Source organism: Citrus sinensis, chromosome 3 (assembly GCF_022201045.2).
Source record: "Citrus sinensis cultivar Valencia sweet orange chromosome 3, DVS_A1.0, whole genome shotgun sequence".
NCBI classification, from domain to species: domain Eukaryota; kingdom Viridiplantae; phylum Streptophyta; class Magnoliopsida; order Sapindales; family Rutaceae; genus Citrus; species Citrus sinensis.
In genome coordinates, this window is record NC_068558.1 from 41,642,645 (window position 1) to 41,662,082 (window position 19,438).

A 19,438-nucleotide genomic window follows, 5' to 3' on the forward strand; every position below is an offset into this window, starting at 1 on the left:
CGTGATCATGGCTACAGACAGAAGTCTTCTTTAGTAGAAACAGGAAAATGGTACGCTTGAGATGACAGCTTGAGATACGATGGACAGTAACAGAGTAATGGTTTGCTGGTGCTTTGAGCATCAAATTGACAAATTCAATGATGCTCAAGTCTTTTATTTTTATTTATTTGTTTATTTTTGTTGTCTTTTTTTTTTTTTTTTTTCTCTGTTTTGTTGTTGGAGTATATAGCAGAAATAATTTTCTTTCTGTGAGCATCAATGATCATCCAAATCCGTAATTCTACTCATCTGCCACATCAATCTTCCTCTTCTCTGTTTTTGGTCTTACTGTACCGTTCTCTCTTTGACTCTGCGGTGCTGCCAACTTGACTCCCACTTCATCATCCTCATCCACTGTCGTAGAATCGCGGAGCATCCACTCACAACTATACGACTTGGCTGTACCGGTTTCTTTATAATTTCCGAGCGGGCAAGCAGCGATGGATAAAAGTTAGGCCAAATGCACGCGTCTTTCCTGAGCTTGTCCATCTTGTTGGAGTACCAAAAATGTTAGCATTGATCTGACGGGTAAAAGAATACACACACTCACACACACACACACACACACACACACATACATACCGGTGATAATTGCATTTAGGTGTTTCGATTATTCTTGCATATTGTACGATTTATTATATGGATTTTGTTTAGTGCAATATACTCGTGGACACCAATCCAATCCATGAAGCTATTGATCTTGAATCAGAAGATGGCCAAAATCTAGTATTTCTTCCATGTATGGGACCCTATAACCCCTATCTGTAGTTTTAGATTGTTAATTACCTCGGAAGAAAATGTTTGATCCCTGGAACATCTCACGCGTCCAACATAGAGATCAAATGGTACCGATACAAAGAAGTACGACTGTTTAAAACCACAGCTTAATTGTTTTGAAAAAAAAAAAAAAAGTGGTCTTCTGAACTGCATTCTGCTTACACACCAAAAATAGATGGTTTTCACCTTCAACGTTAATAAGTTTCACAATTTATTTTACGGATGACAGAAAGCAAAAAGGAAAACAAAAGAAGAGAGTATAATATGTACAGAAATGAGAAGAATTTTACAGATGTTACATAACTTTTAACAGCTAAATTATCTCTAAAGACCTGCGTTCCCAGCAAGAGCTTCTTTTCTTCACTGGTTCAGCACCAGCGGTTGCAATTAAAAGAACCTATGGAAAAGAAAGTGAGATGAGATAATGACAAGAAGAACAAGGTGATCTTTCATCAATGAAACGTGGAAAAGTTAACCACCTTGAACAACCGCACCGAAGATGGCAAGTAAATTCCAAATTGGCAGTTACAGCATTGTTGAGAATCTATAATTTATAAATCTGTGTTTTAAAATAATGAGGCTCATCTTCCAGGGGTAAGACTGAGAGGTCTACGGTTCCTTGGCCAACATGCGCTCGCCACCTGCCCAAAAAATGTTAATACTTCAGAATGTGAATGTCTTGTGGTAATGAAAATCGTCACTCTAACTACAAGAACATAGCAAGTTCTTTATTGAGTGAGTTATAAACTTGCCGGTATGCTGTTCTCCTTTAATTGTTCCAATGATTCAGCAAGCTCCACTTGTTTTGATGCGGTAGCAAGCAGTGCCTAGAAAATTTTGAGCATAAATACTTAAATACTGATTATTCCAAGATTTTTGAAGTTAAAGAAGCACGCTGCATAAAGCACAAATGAAAAGAAGAAGGAACTTACTTTTTTTGTCCTCTGTAAGTCATGTTCTATGGATTTAATGCGACTCAATGATTCAAGAAGCATGTCTTCTTTCTCTGGAGGAATTCTTTTAGGTTTATTAACCAGATCAGTTACCAATTCTTCCAAACGCTGCAGCCTCTCCCAGCATGGATGGAATGACTGATTCTCCACTGCTTGTGAAATGCTCTGCTCTTGAGAGCTTGTACAAGGCAAAGGGGATTTTGTCTGGTTTTCTAGTTTTTTGCATGAATGTTGCGCTACAAAAAGTCCTTTCAACCATGGGAACAGAAGTACACATGCTAACAAATTAAGAACAAAGTGAACTAGTACACTCATTAGACGGGGAATGAACTTCTTCAGTGGCCTTCTTTGAGTATTTTCAGAGGTTAAATTATCTGTCAGAAGCACCAAACGTGTAACATGTAAAAGCTTGCTATATTCAATGAGAAATAAGCCCCAGATGAAAAGCAGTAGATAGAGAAAAAAGTTAATAATGAAGTACATCGTTGATGTAATGGAGTACATCATTGATATAATTTAATCACTGATACGGGAGCTAAGTTTAATAGAAGAAATGATACCGTGCGGAAATCTATTAGTTGAAATAGCTTCATGAACTCCTGCAACATCAGTTTGTTCAGCCACACTGCTGGTGGAAGTAGGTTCACTCATCCTTCCCTGAGAAATATGTATGCAAGCAAAAGTCACATAGAATGAAGAATATTTTTTCATTGGGTACATATAATATTCAAATATTACAAGCACAGCTAAGTCCGTATGTTGATGAATATCAACACATATTCTGTGATCCTACCTATCATATAGCAGCCAAAGTGAGAAAGGAAAAGGACAAATTTTTAAATGATGAACTACAAGAATCTGGAGAAAAGTCGTGCGTCATTTAACATGTTGTCATTATTTTTATCACTTTATACATTCCATGCTTTCAAGAACCTTTTTTCACCCCTTTTTCTTGTTAACACGTGTTAATTTATATGATTCCAGAAAATGATTTATTGAGAAAACATTTAATTTTACAAGTGAAATTTTGTAGTTTATGGTAAACCATTATAACAGAATATCATGTCGATAAATTGAAGGGAAAAAAGAACTAAGATTAAATCCATTATAGCAAAAGTGGAAGGGAAAAAATAATTAAGTTGAAACCAGGGAGGAAAAAGAACACCATGTCCAGGAAACTTACATTGTCATTAAGTGGCACTAATTTTATGAAGCCTGAAGTATTTGACCTCACATCTAGAGTAGAATCGGCAGAGGATTTTTCACTATTAGCAACCTGCATAGGGAAGCATGGACTGTTGACAAAATACATAGTAGAATATAAGCAATATAACAAGAATAGTTCATAAATCAACAACATACCTTAGAAGAGAATAATTTGATTTCTAAGTCATCAAAATCAGAAGAACGCTTTGTTTTCCATGAGCACATTGCATTGCCAGCATGAACCAGCTTTAGACAGTAGATACAAAAGGGTTATAAGTTTTTTAGACATTTTTAAAGACTAAAAAAAGAATACCGAAGCATACATGTGACAATTTTTTTTTCTTTTTGGGAGTACTATGAAGTCATACTTTCATTATTCCTGGATCACTCCAAGGTCCCTTGTTAGATTTAAGGCACCCGCCTTCATTTGGACAGGAGCAAGTTCCACCAAGAAAATCTGGCAATTGACTGTCCAATGTAGAATTTCAAAATAAATGTGTTGAAGTCACAAAGGAACCCAAGCAATAATAAAATATTGCAGCGTATGAGTTAAAAATCCCAACCTCGAGTCTATAACCTCCAACAATTTATCATGGAATTTGTAGCCTAAAACCTGTAAATTAGCAGAACATTTCTGGTTAATTTATATAGCCTCCAGAATGCAGAAGAAATGTACGACTCATTATTAATTCACCTGTATCTTTGCGGTTGTTTTTGGGTCTAAAAAGCCTTTTGCTGTGTTCCACACAAGTTTGAATCCACTGCCAGCATTAACAATGAACATCTGATGTAATATCTGTTGTGAAAGAGAATGAGCTTATTTCAGCAATGATCAATAAATTTATGCAACAACCGTTTTGTATATTGTTTATTATAAAAATTAACCTACCTCAGGATAGTTGTCACCATCAATTTTCTGTATGCGCATCACAAGATCATGGGCAACCTTGCCGAAGCTCATCCAGTTCTGCATAATCCGGAAAAATGACAAGAGATAATTATGTATCAGTTGTATATGATAAGCAGAACTTCAAGAGACTGTAGCAGGCATTTTTAAAATTACCACTCCCTGAACATCCAATATGGTTATTGTAGAATCAATGTGTCTCTTGGCCGCAATAGAACATGCAGGGAACTTCTCAGAAAATGTCTTCTCAAACCCCTGGACATGATATTTTAGAAACCGTTCCACTGTGGTGCAACTCATCAGCTTGCTGGGGTCAATTTGCCCAAGTCTCTCAATATATACAGGTCGACCTTCTTTATCTACACCATGGTAACCATGAGGATAACAACTCTGAACTTCATCATATTCTTCATATACAAAATCCTGAAAATTGCACCATCATATAGAAGTATCCGTTAGATAGTAAAAACTAAATTAAATCACAACTATAGACTGGAATGTTAAGCCTAATACAAATTCCAATAACTACTACAAGTTTAAATCCAACCGAGACTAGAAGCCTCCATTGTCAATTGGCCCCTATATCAGCTAATGCTTGGTCCCTATCAGTTCATTATCTCAATATACTTGAAATGGAAGGATTTCATCCAAGTTATCAACATATGAAAGAAAAAGCACTGTTTACCTGCATAATAGTATCAACTCCATTCTCTTTCCTCCAGTTGAGCATTTCTACCCACATCTGGAAAGTTTTGTCAATGTCAAACTTCCTAGCCTTCAAAAATCTGCAGCAAGAAATCCCAGTTTCTGCAATTTAGTGGAATAATTAAAGAAAGGAAGCAAATTCTAAAAGCATACATTCATAAACGAATGTTTCAATATCATGAAGATGGTTGGAAGAGCAAAATTGAGAACGATGCTGATAGTAGAGTGTTGCCGCTGTTCTTTTACATAGTTTACACCTTTAGGAGGTCATGACAGCATGACTGGCACGAGTAATTTGAATAATCCATAGGATGAACAGAATAAAATCTATTATTATAGTATTTTGAATTTGTCTCTAGATCGATAAGCTAGCATGCTAATATTGGAAACAACTTCGATCCAACAAAATCAATAGTGCATTTTAATTGACCGATCTGACTGTCTCACATTCAGCAAATACACGGCATTACTACAGCAAATTATATGTACGCGAATCAGATTGATGCAATACAGAACAGAACAATGAAATCGAAATTTTTACCTCAACATAGTGTGGTAATCATCATGGCGAGAGGGAAGCATGTCCCGAGCGATCAATGCATTTCGAAATCCATTCACAGCCTTTTCCTCCGCAGCATCCCTCACATCCTCAATCGAAATCGGAGCACACCTACTATCGGAAACGCGCCGGCCGCGCCTCCTCAGACTGTGCGTTAACCTCGTTGAAGCACTCATGGCTTTCTTGCTCAGATACCTGCTCCTACTTCTCCGTTTCTCCTCTTCACAGATCTCAAAATCAGTGCTTCTTAACCTCTCATTCTCTTCAACTGAAATCACCTCTGCTAAAACAAGCAACTGTTAGTTTTACTTTTAAGAGATATTGTATTTCACATAAATGCGAACATAAAGGCTTAAAATGTAAATTCAGATTTTTCATAAATAAAAATATACCTGGCATTGTTTCTAATTGTGGATATGATTTGAATCCTAGATTGTACCTGTACCGAACAAGACAAGTAAATCTTTGAAATCTCTGAAACAGTTATAAGTTAACAAACAAGAGAGATCTTCAAGATCTGCAAGATGTTTTTCTTTTCTTTTTTTTTTCCTAAAGAGAAAACGACGGAATTGACCAATAAAGCGACACCAGTTCGCATAATTATCAAAGAACGATATTCCAAATTGAGCGATGATCAAAACAACCTCCAATCAACTGACATTCAGTCACAAAATCACGCGATTCGGCTCTCTTCAGATTCACGTACAAATCATGAACGTATATGTATATGCTCCCTCTCTCTCGCCTCTGAAAAGGAGTTGCCGTTGCTTTCAAATTACGATTTCCTTTTAACAAACTTGTAATAAAAAATTTACAAAATAATATTAATTTAAAAGTGTTTTTTAACAATTATTTTTTCTTTTTTGTTTGTTTTGAGCTGACGGCGTAGCTTTCAGGTAACGAGAGGGTGAAAGGGGCTCATTGTCGTTAAAGGTTGGGAGCTCCGTCGTCATATGAGGTGGCGGCTGCAGTTTTGGTTTATCTTTTGTTGCTCTGTTTGTTTCAGGCGGGTTTTCGAGTTGCCGTTTGGTAACGGATCACAGAGGCTCTTGGCCAATTAGTTGGCTCCCCATGATGATACTGTTTGCGGCTTTGCGCTACGCGTACGCAGCCAACCAACGAACGAATCCAATTCCTTTTTAAAGTCAAACTTTTGACCTTTTTTTCGCGGTAAGAATTTTTTAATTGTCGTAATTACTTTTCTTTTCGCTAATTAATTTCTTTTTTTCCATAAACTTTTTAAATATTATACAATGCTGACTTTTCAGTAATTGCTAGTGACTAAACTTAGTCGACCTTCCATTATACAGAAGAGCAGCATAGCATTATACATCCCAAAATTTATTTTTAAATTTTATGTTTTAATGATTTGACAATCATTAAGTGGATGAATACCGTATAATAGAATGATATAATTAATTCATTTAAAACTTAAAAAAAATCACATACATGTAATTTTAAATGAAATTTAAATAAAATTTTCAGATTTACATAATTTATAACTACATTATAAATTTATGATGTTAGGTTGAATCTATTGATTTTTTTATTGTTAAATTACCTTAAACTATTTATTTTTAAATCAGAAGTCAACTCACAGGTAATCATCACCCATGGTATCAATGAATTTTAGATATAATGTTATAATATAATTATATAAAGTTGAGATACAAAATTTATGAAGGAATGAAAAAAAAAAAGTATGATTTGACATTATTATTAACAGTGATCCCAAAATTGATGTCGTTTTGAGAAAGTTATATTCAGAAAAAGGGAAAGAGAGAAATGCAGACAAAAAACAAAGGTGGTATGGTCACCGTCACTGACCACTTGAGTTGTGCCGTGTGGCAGTGGAGGTGATGATGAGTTAGCGACACTTTTGACCTTTAAAAAAAGACAGGGAGGTTGAGCACGTGCGCTTATTACCATCATCATGGGCGTTGGCGTGCAGGCACGTAACGATGGCCCATGGGATACTAGTTTTTCGTTAACGTTAAAATGTTTAAAAAGTTCCAAGAGGCAATCAAGCATATGCTGAAGTGACGGCGATGATGGCGTACTCTCGTTGGTTTGTGTCGCTTGTTTTGGTGGCAGAAAACACTGTGTTCATCCCAATGATTATTGCTTGAATTTTTATTTATTTATCATTTTTGTTGATTCTGCCGAGGAAAACATTTTTTTTTTAATTATTGTCGAAATTACTATTTCACATAAATTAAAAGAAATTAAATTTACATTCAACGTTTTTTTAAAAATACTAGACGTATTTTGAGACTCGACAACCCGTTTCAATACAGACTAAAACTTTCGGAGAAATAGATGCGTATATGTGTGCCCTCAGAAATTTGATTTTGTTTTTGGGGCAGGGAGGGAGCATTTTCGAATTATTTTTTAATTTAGTACCAAAAGTAGAATGACAAAACTTCGTCATCGTTGCTGTTGTCAAGAAAAAAAAAATTAATGGGCTTTTGATTGTTGATATACACAATCCACACTTTGATAGCTTGCCTATTGATTTTTGCAGCTAAAGTAAAATCAAGCGGAGCCCAACTTTTTTAGCTTGCCTCTTGGACAGCGAAAGTAGAATCAAACCGAGCCCAATTTTTTTCTTTTATCTTTTTTGGTGTTTCTTAAATATTGTTTTTATTTTTATTTTTCCATTTTCCTGGGTTATCCGTCGATTTATCGAATTAATTGAAATATGCAATTAATTTTTGAAAAACAAAACCAAAAGCTATTCATAACTTAACACACTCAAAAAGATACATGGTAGGGAAACTTCGACAGCAAGTATACAACAGCTAACTGCAGTGGAATTTACAGTATCTACATCAAAAATTGTCCAACTGTTGTCATCATGAAGGATTTGAAACTTCAAGCGCAGGTGACGATTCTTCCAACGTTGATAACTTCTGCACATGATTTAGGAGACATACTTCGGCTGCGTCTTTTAGTCAGGCTCACCTGAAAATTTAGAGCATGGCACAGGGATCACCAATGTGCTATTACAGGAATATAGCATAGCCAATGAAGGCTTCAAGAGCAAATATAATATGAACAAATTTAAAAATCCCCCACATTTGGTTATGATAATGAGATTTATCAAGGAAGTCGAAGTGATCTTCTCAGATTTTGTAAAGATACATATGTGCCTCAGACAGAAGGGAAAAGATTAACGACTGGATTCAGAATCATGCAGCTACACATGAACAGTAACCGAATTTCACCTTAGTTTCAACAACTTTGCCTTAACACACCAATTTTCAATCTTTCATCCCAGTATGGGTTAATATCTCTATCAAATCATTTGCAATTAATTATTTACTTGACACAAGCAATTGGCAAGCAGTCTGAATCAAATTACTCTCTACTCATTGGTAGATGGATTCAGGATTATAAAATGCATCATTCATACCTCGATTAACAATCAGAATCCTAGCAACCTATAACTTTACAGATAAATATTTCAACTTAGAGGGCACCCACTCTGATAAGAGCAGTTTTATCTAGACCTTAATAGTATAAACCATTCAAAGTCTTAGAAATCCTGTATCTAAGATCAATATCAATAACTCTGTTCTAATTATTTAATATAAAAATATGCAGACAGCTGTGACTCAGAAGCAAGCACATGATAAAAAATGTAGATTGCAAAAGGTTGAACTCTCATGTCATTACCTTAGAAGATGAAGGGGGTAAAGAAGCCCGCCCAACAGGCTCTTTTAGCTGCTGAACCTCTCAAAGCCGGTTTAACATATCTTCCACAAGTTTCAACTGGGAATTGATACTTTCCCTTTGCTCTGCAGAAAAACTCAATTTGTCTTTTCCTACTTCCACTATTCTCAGCATTTCTCTGAGCAATTCAACCTCAGTGTCTATCTTTAAGCTTTCACTACTGGCTGCAGGTGAAGCACTACTAGTGGAGTCAATGGGGAAGTTTTTACTTTGTGAGTTTCCTAATTCTGGAACCCAATTTTTCATTTCAGAACTGTTTCTTCCATTGATCTGATTACTCTGTCCCATGCTTGTACTTGAACTATCACTTAGCAACTCACCACTTGAGACTCCAAAATCAGTAACTACACAATTTGATAGTCCACTAGCTTTTCCCTTTTCCTCCCTCTGAGATTCGGTTTTATCATCAATGACATGAACATCATATATAATTGGCTCTGAATCAAGTATGGAACCGTGAAGATTATCATGTACTTCAGCTTTATAATTCCTATCTTTCTCGAGCTTTTCTCCACAACATGAAGGACTTTCCTCAACCCCACCGCAAGCTTGGAATGCCTCCGATGTCACCTCAATAGATGAAGCCTCATATGTTGGAGGCCAGTTTGCACTCTTAGTGGACGTACTTTCCCTGATCTCCTGCTGCACCCACGAGGGGTCATCTTTTGGATGAGGTGAATGTACAGGCTTTTGTCCCAAATCACTGATCATATAACTCAAATCAATTTCTGTCTGCCCGTTCCTTAAAGATTTCAGCTGCCTATAAGCTTCAACTTCTTTCTCCAGAAAATGATTTTCCCTCTCCCTCCTAACAAGGATCTCTTTCAGAATTTCCATCTCTTCTTCCTCATAAGCAAATTGTTCTTCTATCATTCTCTGGTACTGCCTCGCTTCCATTTCTATTGCTGCTTTATCAGCTTGAAGACGCAATATCATGGCCATGGCTTCATCAGCGGCGGATGCAGCAGCAGCTCTCTCTTTCTCTAACTCTAATTGAACAGCAGCACATGCATTTTTCTCCTCTTGAAGTGCTTCTTCCAAATTTCTGATCATATTTTCTTCATTTCCAGGTTTCCCTAAGTTCTCTCGAGCATTGCATATTAATGTTTCGGACAACAATGAATCATTGTGCTCGACCTTAGTCTTCCCATATACTCCACTCTGTTCAAAACTAACCCACTTTCTTTCACCCAGATCAAGACCAATTGCAGCATTCCTGTCATCTGAAATTGAAAGACCACGAACAACAGTATTCATTTCAACACAACACTTGAAATTGAGAAAAAAATAAGTGAAAATAATCAAACTCTAACAAAATCCAACATCAATTCATTTTTTTTTTCCAACCTTTACAACATACAAAAATATTAACCTTCCAGGCTCTGGCAAAATTTTCTACAACTAGAAAAAAAAAACTTTAAACAATGTTTCAATTTCAACCAGGTCCGAATTATGCACTCAAAATCTTTTGACATATAATTTATCACATATGAGTAACAGCATAAAATTTCAGCTAAAATAGGTAGTTGAACTTTAAACTAAATCAGTTTCGGGTACAATTCTTACCACCCCGAAGACCATCAATCCCATTATAAGTTGAACTGGAAGCACCTGCAACAACTGGTTGCATAGAGGATGATTTTCCGTATGCAAGGGATGATCTCCTCCTTCGACGAGTTCCATACCTTTGCTTCATAACTTTTTTTCCCCTGGCATCAAACCCACTTTCCCTATCAGCCAAGTTTTGAAATTTTGGGCCCGAAAATGAACTAGAACACGCTTCATTCTCCAATTCAAGAACCCCATGGTCACATATTCTACATGAACACAGCACCCTATCCGAATTGCAAGGTTGATAATGAAACCAAATCAAATCAAAAGGGAATTTACTCTTGATCATCGTTTGGACATACAAAATGTTTCTTCTAGGCAAATCGATAAGTAGTTTATGCCAACATAAACAAGTATTCCGGTACCCAAAAACCCCATTACAAGGACATGGCAAGTATAGTCCTAATAGATTACAAAACTTGTGCGGGAAAAATACAAAAGCTGATGCACAAAGCAAAAAATAAGCAATAGCAAGGTCAATAAAAGCTCCTGTAAGACTCCAAATCGTCCATGAGCGAACTGTGTTAAAAGCCATTAGCTTTGAAAAGAAAATGAGTTTCAGAAACTAAATTCAAATACCCACGAAGAATATTCAAATTCTGCAGACAACCAACCATGAAACGAGACCAAGTTAGCACGCAAATTTTATTGAAACAGCTGTAAAAATTCAAAAACACTGAGATCATGTAGAAAAGATAATTTGCCAAAAAAAGGATCATAAGGCCAATTAGTGACAAAGGCAGCGGAAAATCCCTGATTGTACAGTTGAATTGGAATTGCTTATAAAGTTGTTGATAGTTATCAACAGCACTCTTTTTTTTTTGTATATTTTTTTCAATAATAAGATTCCCTCATCCACGTGGGCAAATAATGGAGCTTAGGCGTAGCGCCAATCTGGCTTAGGTATTAGTGTTACCTGTTAGGCGGTTACTGTGCCAGTGTCAGGGACAAAAACGACAGTCGTTTCGCGGGTTTTTGAAAATCAAAGTGCGTGACCGGCTGGCCGCTGGCGGTTTATGAGCGGATATTTACCAAATTGCTAAAACTAACCGTCTTTTCCAATTTCTAGATTCCACTGCCTTTTCGGTTTTAAAAAGTTGTTCGATGAACGCTGTCGTTTTGAATGTGGTCTTACTAGTAGGGATGGCAATTGTACCCGCAAACCCGCAAACCCGCCCAAACCCACCCGCCAAAACCCGCCCGTTGCGGGTAATTTTACCCGTTGCGGGCGGGTTTAGTATTATAAATTAAAACTCGCACATGGATGCGGGTGGGTTTGGTATTAACCTTATATCCGGTGGATACCCGCATGGATATCCACCAAACCTGCAATATTTTTTTCAAATATTTTTAATTTAATTTTAATCTAAAAATGTATAAAGAAAATAATATCATTAATTAAATTACCAAATAGCCAAAGGTTCAAAGTTGTGTATGTGTGTATGTGGCCTATATCCTATTCTAAAGTCATAATCTAAAGAAAACTAAAGGCATTTTCCTTCGAATTAGTATTTGAAAATATTAATCTTAATTATTATTATAGGCATTGTGTTGGATGGGTGCTTATGGTGGTGAATGAAATGAATATCTTCTCTTGGAGCTTGTTTTAAATGATAATATGAAATGTAATTATTATTTTTAGATACTAGTTTGTGTTTTTTAAATGGATTTGTGTAATTTATACTTAAATTTGAGAATTTGTGTTGAATTGATGTGGAAATTTTAATTTTTCATTTACATTATTTAAATATAAAATTAAGTATGTTATATGGAATTTGAGGTTATTATTATAAATTTATATATTAAACATTTGTGATTTTAAATACGGAAACCCGCAAAAAATTCGCCGGATACCATTGCGGGTTTGGTAATTGTTAAAACCCGCTGCGGGTGGGTTTTTGTACAAAAATTAAAACCCGCTGCGGGTTGCGGGTGGGTTTGGTAATTTAAATTTTGTGCGGGTTTGGGTTTGGTAATGGCAAACCCGCTGCGGGCGGTGCCCATTGCCATCCCTAGGTCTTAGTCTCTCCATTTCTTTTTTCTGCCGGTTTTAGTATATTTTGACATCATTATCAGTTCAGTTCAAAAAAAAAAAAAACTTTGTAATTGCAAAATCAAATAACTTATTCATGTGAATCACTTTACTTAATTTTTTATTCTCTCGAATACACACACACACATAATTGAAAAGTATCTAATTCCATTGTCCGCACTTAAAAATATTTTGATAAACAACTATATTTTATCTTTTAACCTCTTTGCAAAGAATCGTTAATCCATTTTTTTAATTAATATGGAAATTTACATTATATAATAACTCTATAAATGATTATTTGAAATTTGTTGTTATGTTGCAATTTTTTTATGCGTCATTTATCATAATCAGTGGCAGCTTTAGTGCTAGGCGAACTAGGCAGTTGCCTAGAACTCCGTATTTAGGAAGACCCTAATTTTTGGATATCTATTTATTAATCAATATAATTAATTTTTTTAAGATTAAAAAAAATTAAGTTACGTATATATGTTTTTTGTACAGTAAAAAAAACCTAATTTTTAGCCTTTACCCTATCATTACTCTCATTCATAATTATCTCTCTTATTTGATAATCTTTACCTTAAATATAAAATATATTTGTATGGTATAATAATTATTTTGAACGTTACTTCTTCATTTTCTTTTACTATTTTCCAAAAAAAAATCAATGCTTTCCCTTTCCAAAAAGAACTCTTATTAAAATTAGTAACGTTATATTTTTAGAACTAACTTTTAGTATTCTATTAAAATATATTTAAAAATCATTATCTATAAACCGATACACATTGAATCAAAACTACTTTCAACAAAAAATTTTTGTGCTCTCTTCTCTTTCTCTACAAAATTCATTGCCATCATCATCCTCATCTCAACTAGTCAATTGACTCAATTACAGGTGCTATCATTCTATTTTGGGAAATTATCAGCCATTACCTTTAAATGACACAAGTATTAAATGTGCTACAACATTTTTCGCTTATATCACTCGTATACCCTAAGTTGACAAAAGAGTTATGGCGTCCACCTTTTCGTTTACTACCGTTAAGAACTTAACATAATTTGAGCAAAATAACTATTTTACCCTTTAAACTCAAAATGAGGTAAAAAGACAAATTTGCCTTGAAAATTAATGTAAATTTTCAATACATTATTTTTATTATTTTGTTCTAAACAATACATTTTTTGATTAAAAAAATATGAATTATTAATGGTACATATTATTAACAATTATCCATAAAAAATATTCATCTTATACCATAAAAAATTATTAACAACATATTATTTACAATTATACATATTATACCATAAAAAATTCAAGTTGGAGCTTGGAGGAGTAGATCGTCAATAATTTAGGTTAAATTTTAGAGGAGTAGATTCGGTTGTAAAGTAGTTTTTTTTAGCAACTATTAATAATTATCCGATAAATGGGATGACATGTCATTTTTATCAAAATATATCATATGACATGTCGTTTTTTACTAGGTAAATGGGATGACATGTCGTTTTTTACTAGGTAAATGGGATGACATGTCGTTTTTTTAAAAATACTAGATTACCCTTATGATGTCAGCGCTCGCAAACAGCAGTTAACGGATTGGTGGACGGTAGAAGTGTTTTGTCAACTTAGAGTATACGAGTGATACACTTGAAAAGTGTTGTAGCACGTTTGATACTAGTGTCATTTAAGGGTATATGGCTGATAATTTTCCTTCTATTTTTTCTATATTTTTTTATTACTGCTCTTATCCTTTTTAAATTTAATTTAATTTTTATTTTTTGTATTGATTTTGGCTTGAATAATTAGAAAAAAAATTGTTTGTTTAATTATTTTTTTTTTAATTTGAAAAGCATGTCAACTAAAAAATATACATCAGGATCATAACAGGTAAGAGCAATGATTTAAAGTTCACGGGATGATTACGGTTATGGCTGATGAAGTTTTAGAGCATCTTAAGGAGCTGGAATTTGTGGAAGACAAAGTTAGTTAATATTCATGTAAAAATAAATAGATATTTTTCCAACTATTATTTTTTTATTTTTTATAGATCTTGTTAATAATTGTTGTAATTCAAGATATTGTTGAATATTGTTGAATTTTGAGCTACTTGATGTTGTTGTGAGAGTTTCTTGAGCTATTTAATATTCTTGTGAGAGTTGATATTTTAACATCAGAATGCCTAAAATAAAATTTCGCCTAAAGCCCCCAATTGGTTAAAGCCGGCCCTGATCATAATCTTAACTTCTCCTTTTTTTTCCCGTTTTCTCAATTTAAAATGCTTATTATCGATCATCATCTTTGAATTATCTTGGTCCAGCTATTAGAAAATTCACAGAACAAACACATGATCCGATGGTATATCATACTGGTGGCCCTCGTCGCGTTTCATTTAAAAATCCACTTACATTATTTTGAAAGAATTATTTAGCCTTTTTTATTTTTATTGGAATATTATAAACACTTCTAGAAGGTGCAAGGGTGCTGTGATGTATCTTTAGCGCGATCCATGTTGCCGGTAGATTTTTTTTTTTATATAATTTTTAACGATGAATAAACCGTTGATGTTTCTAAATTGATATTTTTGGTACAAGATGTTGATGGTTGTGTTTTGTAAACTTTCGTAGAACTATGGTGTGACGTGTTAACTTATTTTAGACGTGAACTCATGATCTTTGTATATTTATTTAAATTTATATTTAAGAGAAAAGAGGCAAAGATCATTACCTTGATTTGTCATCATTAATCTTTTACTGCTGAGCTTTTATATAGCCCCTCCTTTGTTCAGATTCACTGCAAATCATAGTTTTAAGTCTTCAACAATGTAACAAACACACACAAGCAAGAAGGGAGAGAGATGGTTTTTTACATTCTTAACCAAATATTTAAAAAATGAGGGAACAGTAACTCTCAATGGGCGGAGTTACTTTAATACTATAGCCGCATGTAGGAACAATCATGTGTTAGTAAAACATTACTCAGTATTATTATGAGTTAAAATAACGCAATTAGATTTGTTAATATAATATTTTATCATAAAATAAAAGAGCTTATCAAAATTGCTACCTAATATTTAATATTAGTCATGTATTAACCTAATAAAATACAAAATAATTAAAATGATTTCTATTAAATATTTAAATGTTATTTAATTTTAAATTTAATAATAATAAATTATTTTTATATTAAATCTTTATTTAATTATTTCGTAGATTGGATATAATTATAAATTTTAATCCGCAAACCAATATGTAAAATAATAAATTTGATATATATTGAACTAAATCCTCATCCAATCCACAAACGCATAAATTAAAATTAGATTAAATTGTATTAATTCATAATTTGAATTAAAAATTTATAATCCGTATCATCAGTAATCGAATATAAATTAATGTTCTATTGACAAAATCCGACCTGCCAACGGCACCCATATCTATTCTTATTCATTTATACGAGAATCTCCCGAGATGAAATAAGCGAATCTCGTATCTTGAGACTTGAGAGACCATCACATCAAGCCACGTGTACACAAAACTCCTGGTCCTCACTTCATGCTCAAAGGCCGGACAAATCCTGAGAGTACTTAAAAACCAACCCCAAACCAGCAGAGGCAGCAGAGTCGAGTTCGTAGCTGTGAGCCTGCTCACTGTCACCCGACACGAATTTCAAAATATGGCTTTAGTTGCGATTTTAACGCATGGGCAACCCTTAAACTCTGCGAAACCAACACCAAAGCTCTCCAATCTTCCACCTATAAAGCGCACGCCAAACTCGTGCTCATTCAATAATTTCTCTAACACTAGCAGAGAGTTTCTCTATGAAAAGATTACAAATTTTTGCACTTTTCAATTCTTCAAACAACCCACTTTCAGGTTAGTATTTATTTGATCACTATATAATCTGTTCTGCTTGAGGCTTTAGTTTTCTATTCGGGAACATTTCTTGCATTTGACGTTACATAATAATCAGGATTAGAAGCTTTAATAGTGAGGGTGATGAAAATTATGTGCCTGAAGATAGCCCAGATGAACAAGATCAGCGTGCTAATGATGAGATACTTAAGAACAAAACAGTTGAAACCTCTGGTTTCGGGAGTTCATTTCTGGCTAAATTAACAATTGCTGTTGGGGTAGCTGCAACCATCACATTCTTATCTATTGGCCTCAAGCCGCCTAATCTTGGAACATCTTTTGGAGTTCAACGCCTCGCTGAAGGATCATCATCCTCTTTAGCTATGGCAGCCCCTTCTGGTTTTAGTTTCAAGGTCTTCGGATATAAGTTCATACTTCCAGAATATGCCCCAGGGTATGCTGTTGCTCCACTCTCAATAACTTGTTTATGTGAATACTCATAGAAACATAAACATTAATTGCTGAAATGCAAGTGCCCTCCTGAAATGCCGCATTTTGCAGATGGATTTACTTTTGGTTGCTTATGGCTGCTGGCAGTGGACTTTTCGTTAGTGAAGAGGCATTAAATATCTGGGTCTGTCCTTTGTATTGGTACTTGTGTTTTGCTGACGCGGTGGTTATATCTTTGGGGTTTGTTTGACTTCCAGTTAAATTTAGGTGGTGCTTTAAATAGGTTTATAGTTCGGTTGAACTTAAATAGCTGAGCTTCTTGTATTGTAGGTAAGCATATCTTTAGCTCGATTGCTGACTTTGGATGGCACGTGGCTGTCTTTTGCTGAATCTTTCTCCAGAAATGCCCCATACATTGTGTCCACTGTTCTGTGGGTATACTGGTTAGTGGTAGCACAATCTAGTCCACTGTTCTTTATTTATTTAATTTCTAATACACTTTATGGATCCTTCCATGGTGATAACTTTATGTTCAAGGTCAAGGTTTTATTGGCTTTCGAGGCTTACACCTGATGGTTGAAGGTGAAGCTCGAAGGAAAATCTTGAGCCAATTTAAGGTTCAGTATGGTCATTGGATGCCATTAAAACATTATATTTGATTCGTTAGGTTGTGTCCAATGCAAGTGTTTGATACATTGCTTATGGAAATTATATGAGGTTATGATTGATTTTCTGCATTTTATTTTCCTTGTTTTGGCATTGGAACTTTGGTTATTCTTAGATTAATAATTTCATTTTAAACATGGCAACTTGAATCTTCAGGGGAGTTTGTATTAGTGATATGATACCATTTTACCTCGGCAAGCTTTTCACTAAAAGCGGGGCATCCGATGATGTTTGTTCCAAGGTTTGTTCTGTTCACCTTGTTTTAACTGATTCTTCAGTGCTAATGCACTTGCAAATACTTACCTCCTTTTCCAAATAGTTACCAAATAGTCATATCAGCTTTTCCAAAAGTAGTTACATGCAATTATCTGTCTTTGTGATTGCAAGATAATGATTAATATGTTGACTTGATGTGGATGATGACTAAAGTTAGGGATCAGTAAAGAGAAGGCGTTGAGCATCACTCAGTCTGTGCAAAAGTATGGCAATCTGATAGGCTTTGGTGAGTTAAAGAGTCTTGTCAATTTTGTGTGTGCCTAGAAAATAAATATGTTAACACTTTGCTATATGACTCTCGAAATGGCCATTGACTTCTTGCATTTAAATTTGAAATATCTATTCATAGTAGTTTTGTGCAAGTTGGCATGGTTATTCTTGCTAAATGTGGAAATGTACCAACTAAATCCACTTAATAATCTCTCAGCTCCATGGTGTCATACAAGGTTTGATTACTTGTGTGTGTTTGTTATACAGAGTGCAATGAGTAACTGCCATCTGAGTTATCCTTTGTTAGAATTGAGCCAGAGATATTATCCCGAGATTTTTTGGTTATATTAAACTTGCTTCTCTTAGATTGTCTTAAGGTTTACGTTGAATTGTTGTGCCCTTATTTGGCAGCAAAGATATTTTTTAAAGGAGTATTGAGCGTAATGCGTAAAATTGCTTATTAATTTTTTTTTGAATTATGTGTTATTTGTGTATTATGATCTTCAGTAGAACGATTTTCCCTCGGAGTGAGGAATCCAACAGCTTTCCTAGCTGGGACCATGGTATGTTGTAATTTTTTTGTTAATTAAAATTAAAAATCTAGTATTGACAGATTTGCGATGCAAGTATAACATGGTGATAAGAACTGACACAGTTCAATTTGAACGCAGGGTATACCTCCTGATTGCTTCTTTGCTGGAGTTTGTTGTGGTGGTTTACTCACTCTTCCAATTCAGGTAAGTCTGATTCTGTTGGAAATTTTGCAGTGATGATAAATGGAGGGTACAGACAGCCGTGGACTTACTCTATTACTTTATTCAATTTTAAAAGCACATCTCAAATAATGATATGTTGTGATATTCCAATCTAGCTAATCAACATTGCTTTAAGTTTTACTACTTGGGTGACTAATGCTGTAATGCTGCCTTGTTCTTTTTGTTCTCTGGGTTCAGTTGGTGATTGGATTTCTACTGAGGGAGCGCCCTGTGTTTGCCCTCGCTACAGTTGCAACAGTAGTGGTAAAACAAAAGTTTCCTATTCTCGAGCAGTGCTGATTTTATAAATACAGGTATCTAATGTTAAAAAACATACAGGGAATTTGGACTGTGTTTCCTTATGCTGTAGCTGCTTCAACGGCGATATTCCTTTACTTGCGACACCGTTACTCTACTTAGTCCTGCTCAAACTGTGTTCAACTCGAAGATTCAATAGAAGCTATCAATTCTGTAAGCTAGGGAAATTCCAGATTTTTTTTCTTTTAAATTATATTTTGGATGGTAGTTACAGTCATTGTTGAATAACAATCCTTGCCTGCTCTCTGCATTTTTTATTTTCAGTTTTAATTATTTTATGGGTAAATTTTACTCTTGTAAACAATGTGAAAGTGATTCATATATTATAAGATTTAATGTTGTAAAAAGTCGGTGTATAGCCAGCACATCTGATCACATTGCCAAGTT

The 19,438-nt window shown here is 34.6% G+C and overlaps 3 protein-coding genes across 4 annotated transcripts; 1 reads left to right on the forward strand and 2 right to left on the reverse strand.

Annotated features, from left to right (window-relative positions):
* Window positions 1–938: 938 nt before the first annotated feature.
* Window positions 939–6,251, reverse strand: LOC102614841 (phosphatidylinositol/phosphatidylcholine transfer protein SFH9). 2 transcript variants are annotated; one of them, XM_052437829.1, is made up of 16 exons: window positions 5,791–6,251; window positions 5,539–5,585; window positions 5,129–5,429; window positions 4,568–4,667; window positions 4,039–4,305; window positions 3,865–3,942; window positions 3,670–3,771; window positions 3,539–3,588; window positions 3,344–3,443; window positions 3,132–3,221; window positions 2,953–3,045; window positions 2,330–2,426; window positions 1,749–2,143; window positions 1,569–1,643; window positions 1,296–1,457; window positions 939–1,213 (listed from the first exon to the last, which is right to left on the reverse strand). In XM_052437829.1, exons 1-15 carry the CDS (start codon window positions 5,805–5,807, stop codon window positions 1,398–1,400), a joined length of 1,872 nt encoding a protein of 623 aa, XP_052293789.1. In that variant the 5' UTR covers window positions 5,808–6,251; the 3' UTR covers window positions 939–1,213; window positions 1,296–1,397. The 2 variants fall into 2 exon arrangements, with proteins under 2 accessions (XP_052293789.1, XP_052293790.1); XM_052437830.1 differs by having other exon boundaries at window positions 5,129–5,426; window positions 5,791–6,250.
* A 1,576-nt stretch (window positions 6,252–7,827) lies between these two features.
* On the reverse strand, window positions 7,828–11,334 carry LOC102615326 (uncharacterized). Its single transcript, XM_006479213.4, has 3 exons — window positions 10,448–11,334; window positions 8,825–10,104; window positions 7,828–8,110 (listed from the first exon to the last, which is right to left on the reverse strand). The coding sequence occupies exons 1-2, from the start codon at window positions 11,025–11,027 to the stop codon at window positions 8,885–8,887; spliced, it is 1,800 nt and encodes a 599-aa protein (XP_006479276.2). The 5' UTR covers window positions 11,028–11,334; the 3' UTR covers window positions 7,828–8,110; window positions 8,825–8,884.
* Window positions 11,335–16,024: 4,690 nt separating this feature from the next.
* Window positions 16,025–19,321, forward strand: LOC102615609 (uncharacterized). Its single transcript, XM_006479214.4, has 10 exons — window positions 16,025–16,397; window positions 16,495–16,830; window positions 16,938–17,010; window positions 17,157–17,269; window positions 17,649–17,733; window positions 17,922–17,994; window positions 18,486–18,541; window positions 18,650–18,715; window positions 18,932–18,997; window positions 19,073–19,321. Exons 1-10 carry the CDS (start codon window positions 16,198–16,200, stop codon window positions 19,151–19,153), a joined length of 1,149 nt encoding a protein of 382 aa, XP_006479277.2. The 5' UTR covers window positions 16,025–16,197; the 3' UTR covers window positions 19,154–19,321.
* The last annotated feature ends 117 nt before the right edge of the window (window positions 19,322–19,438 follow it).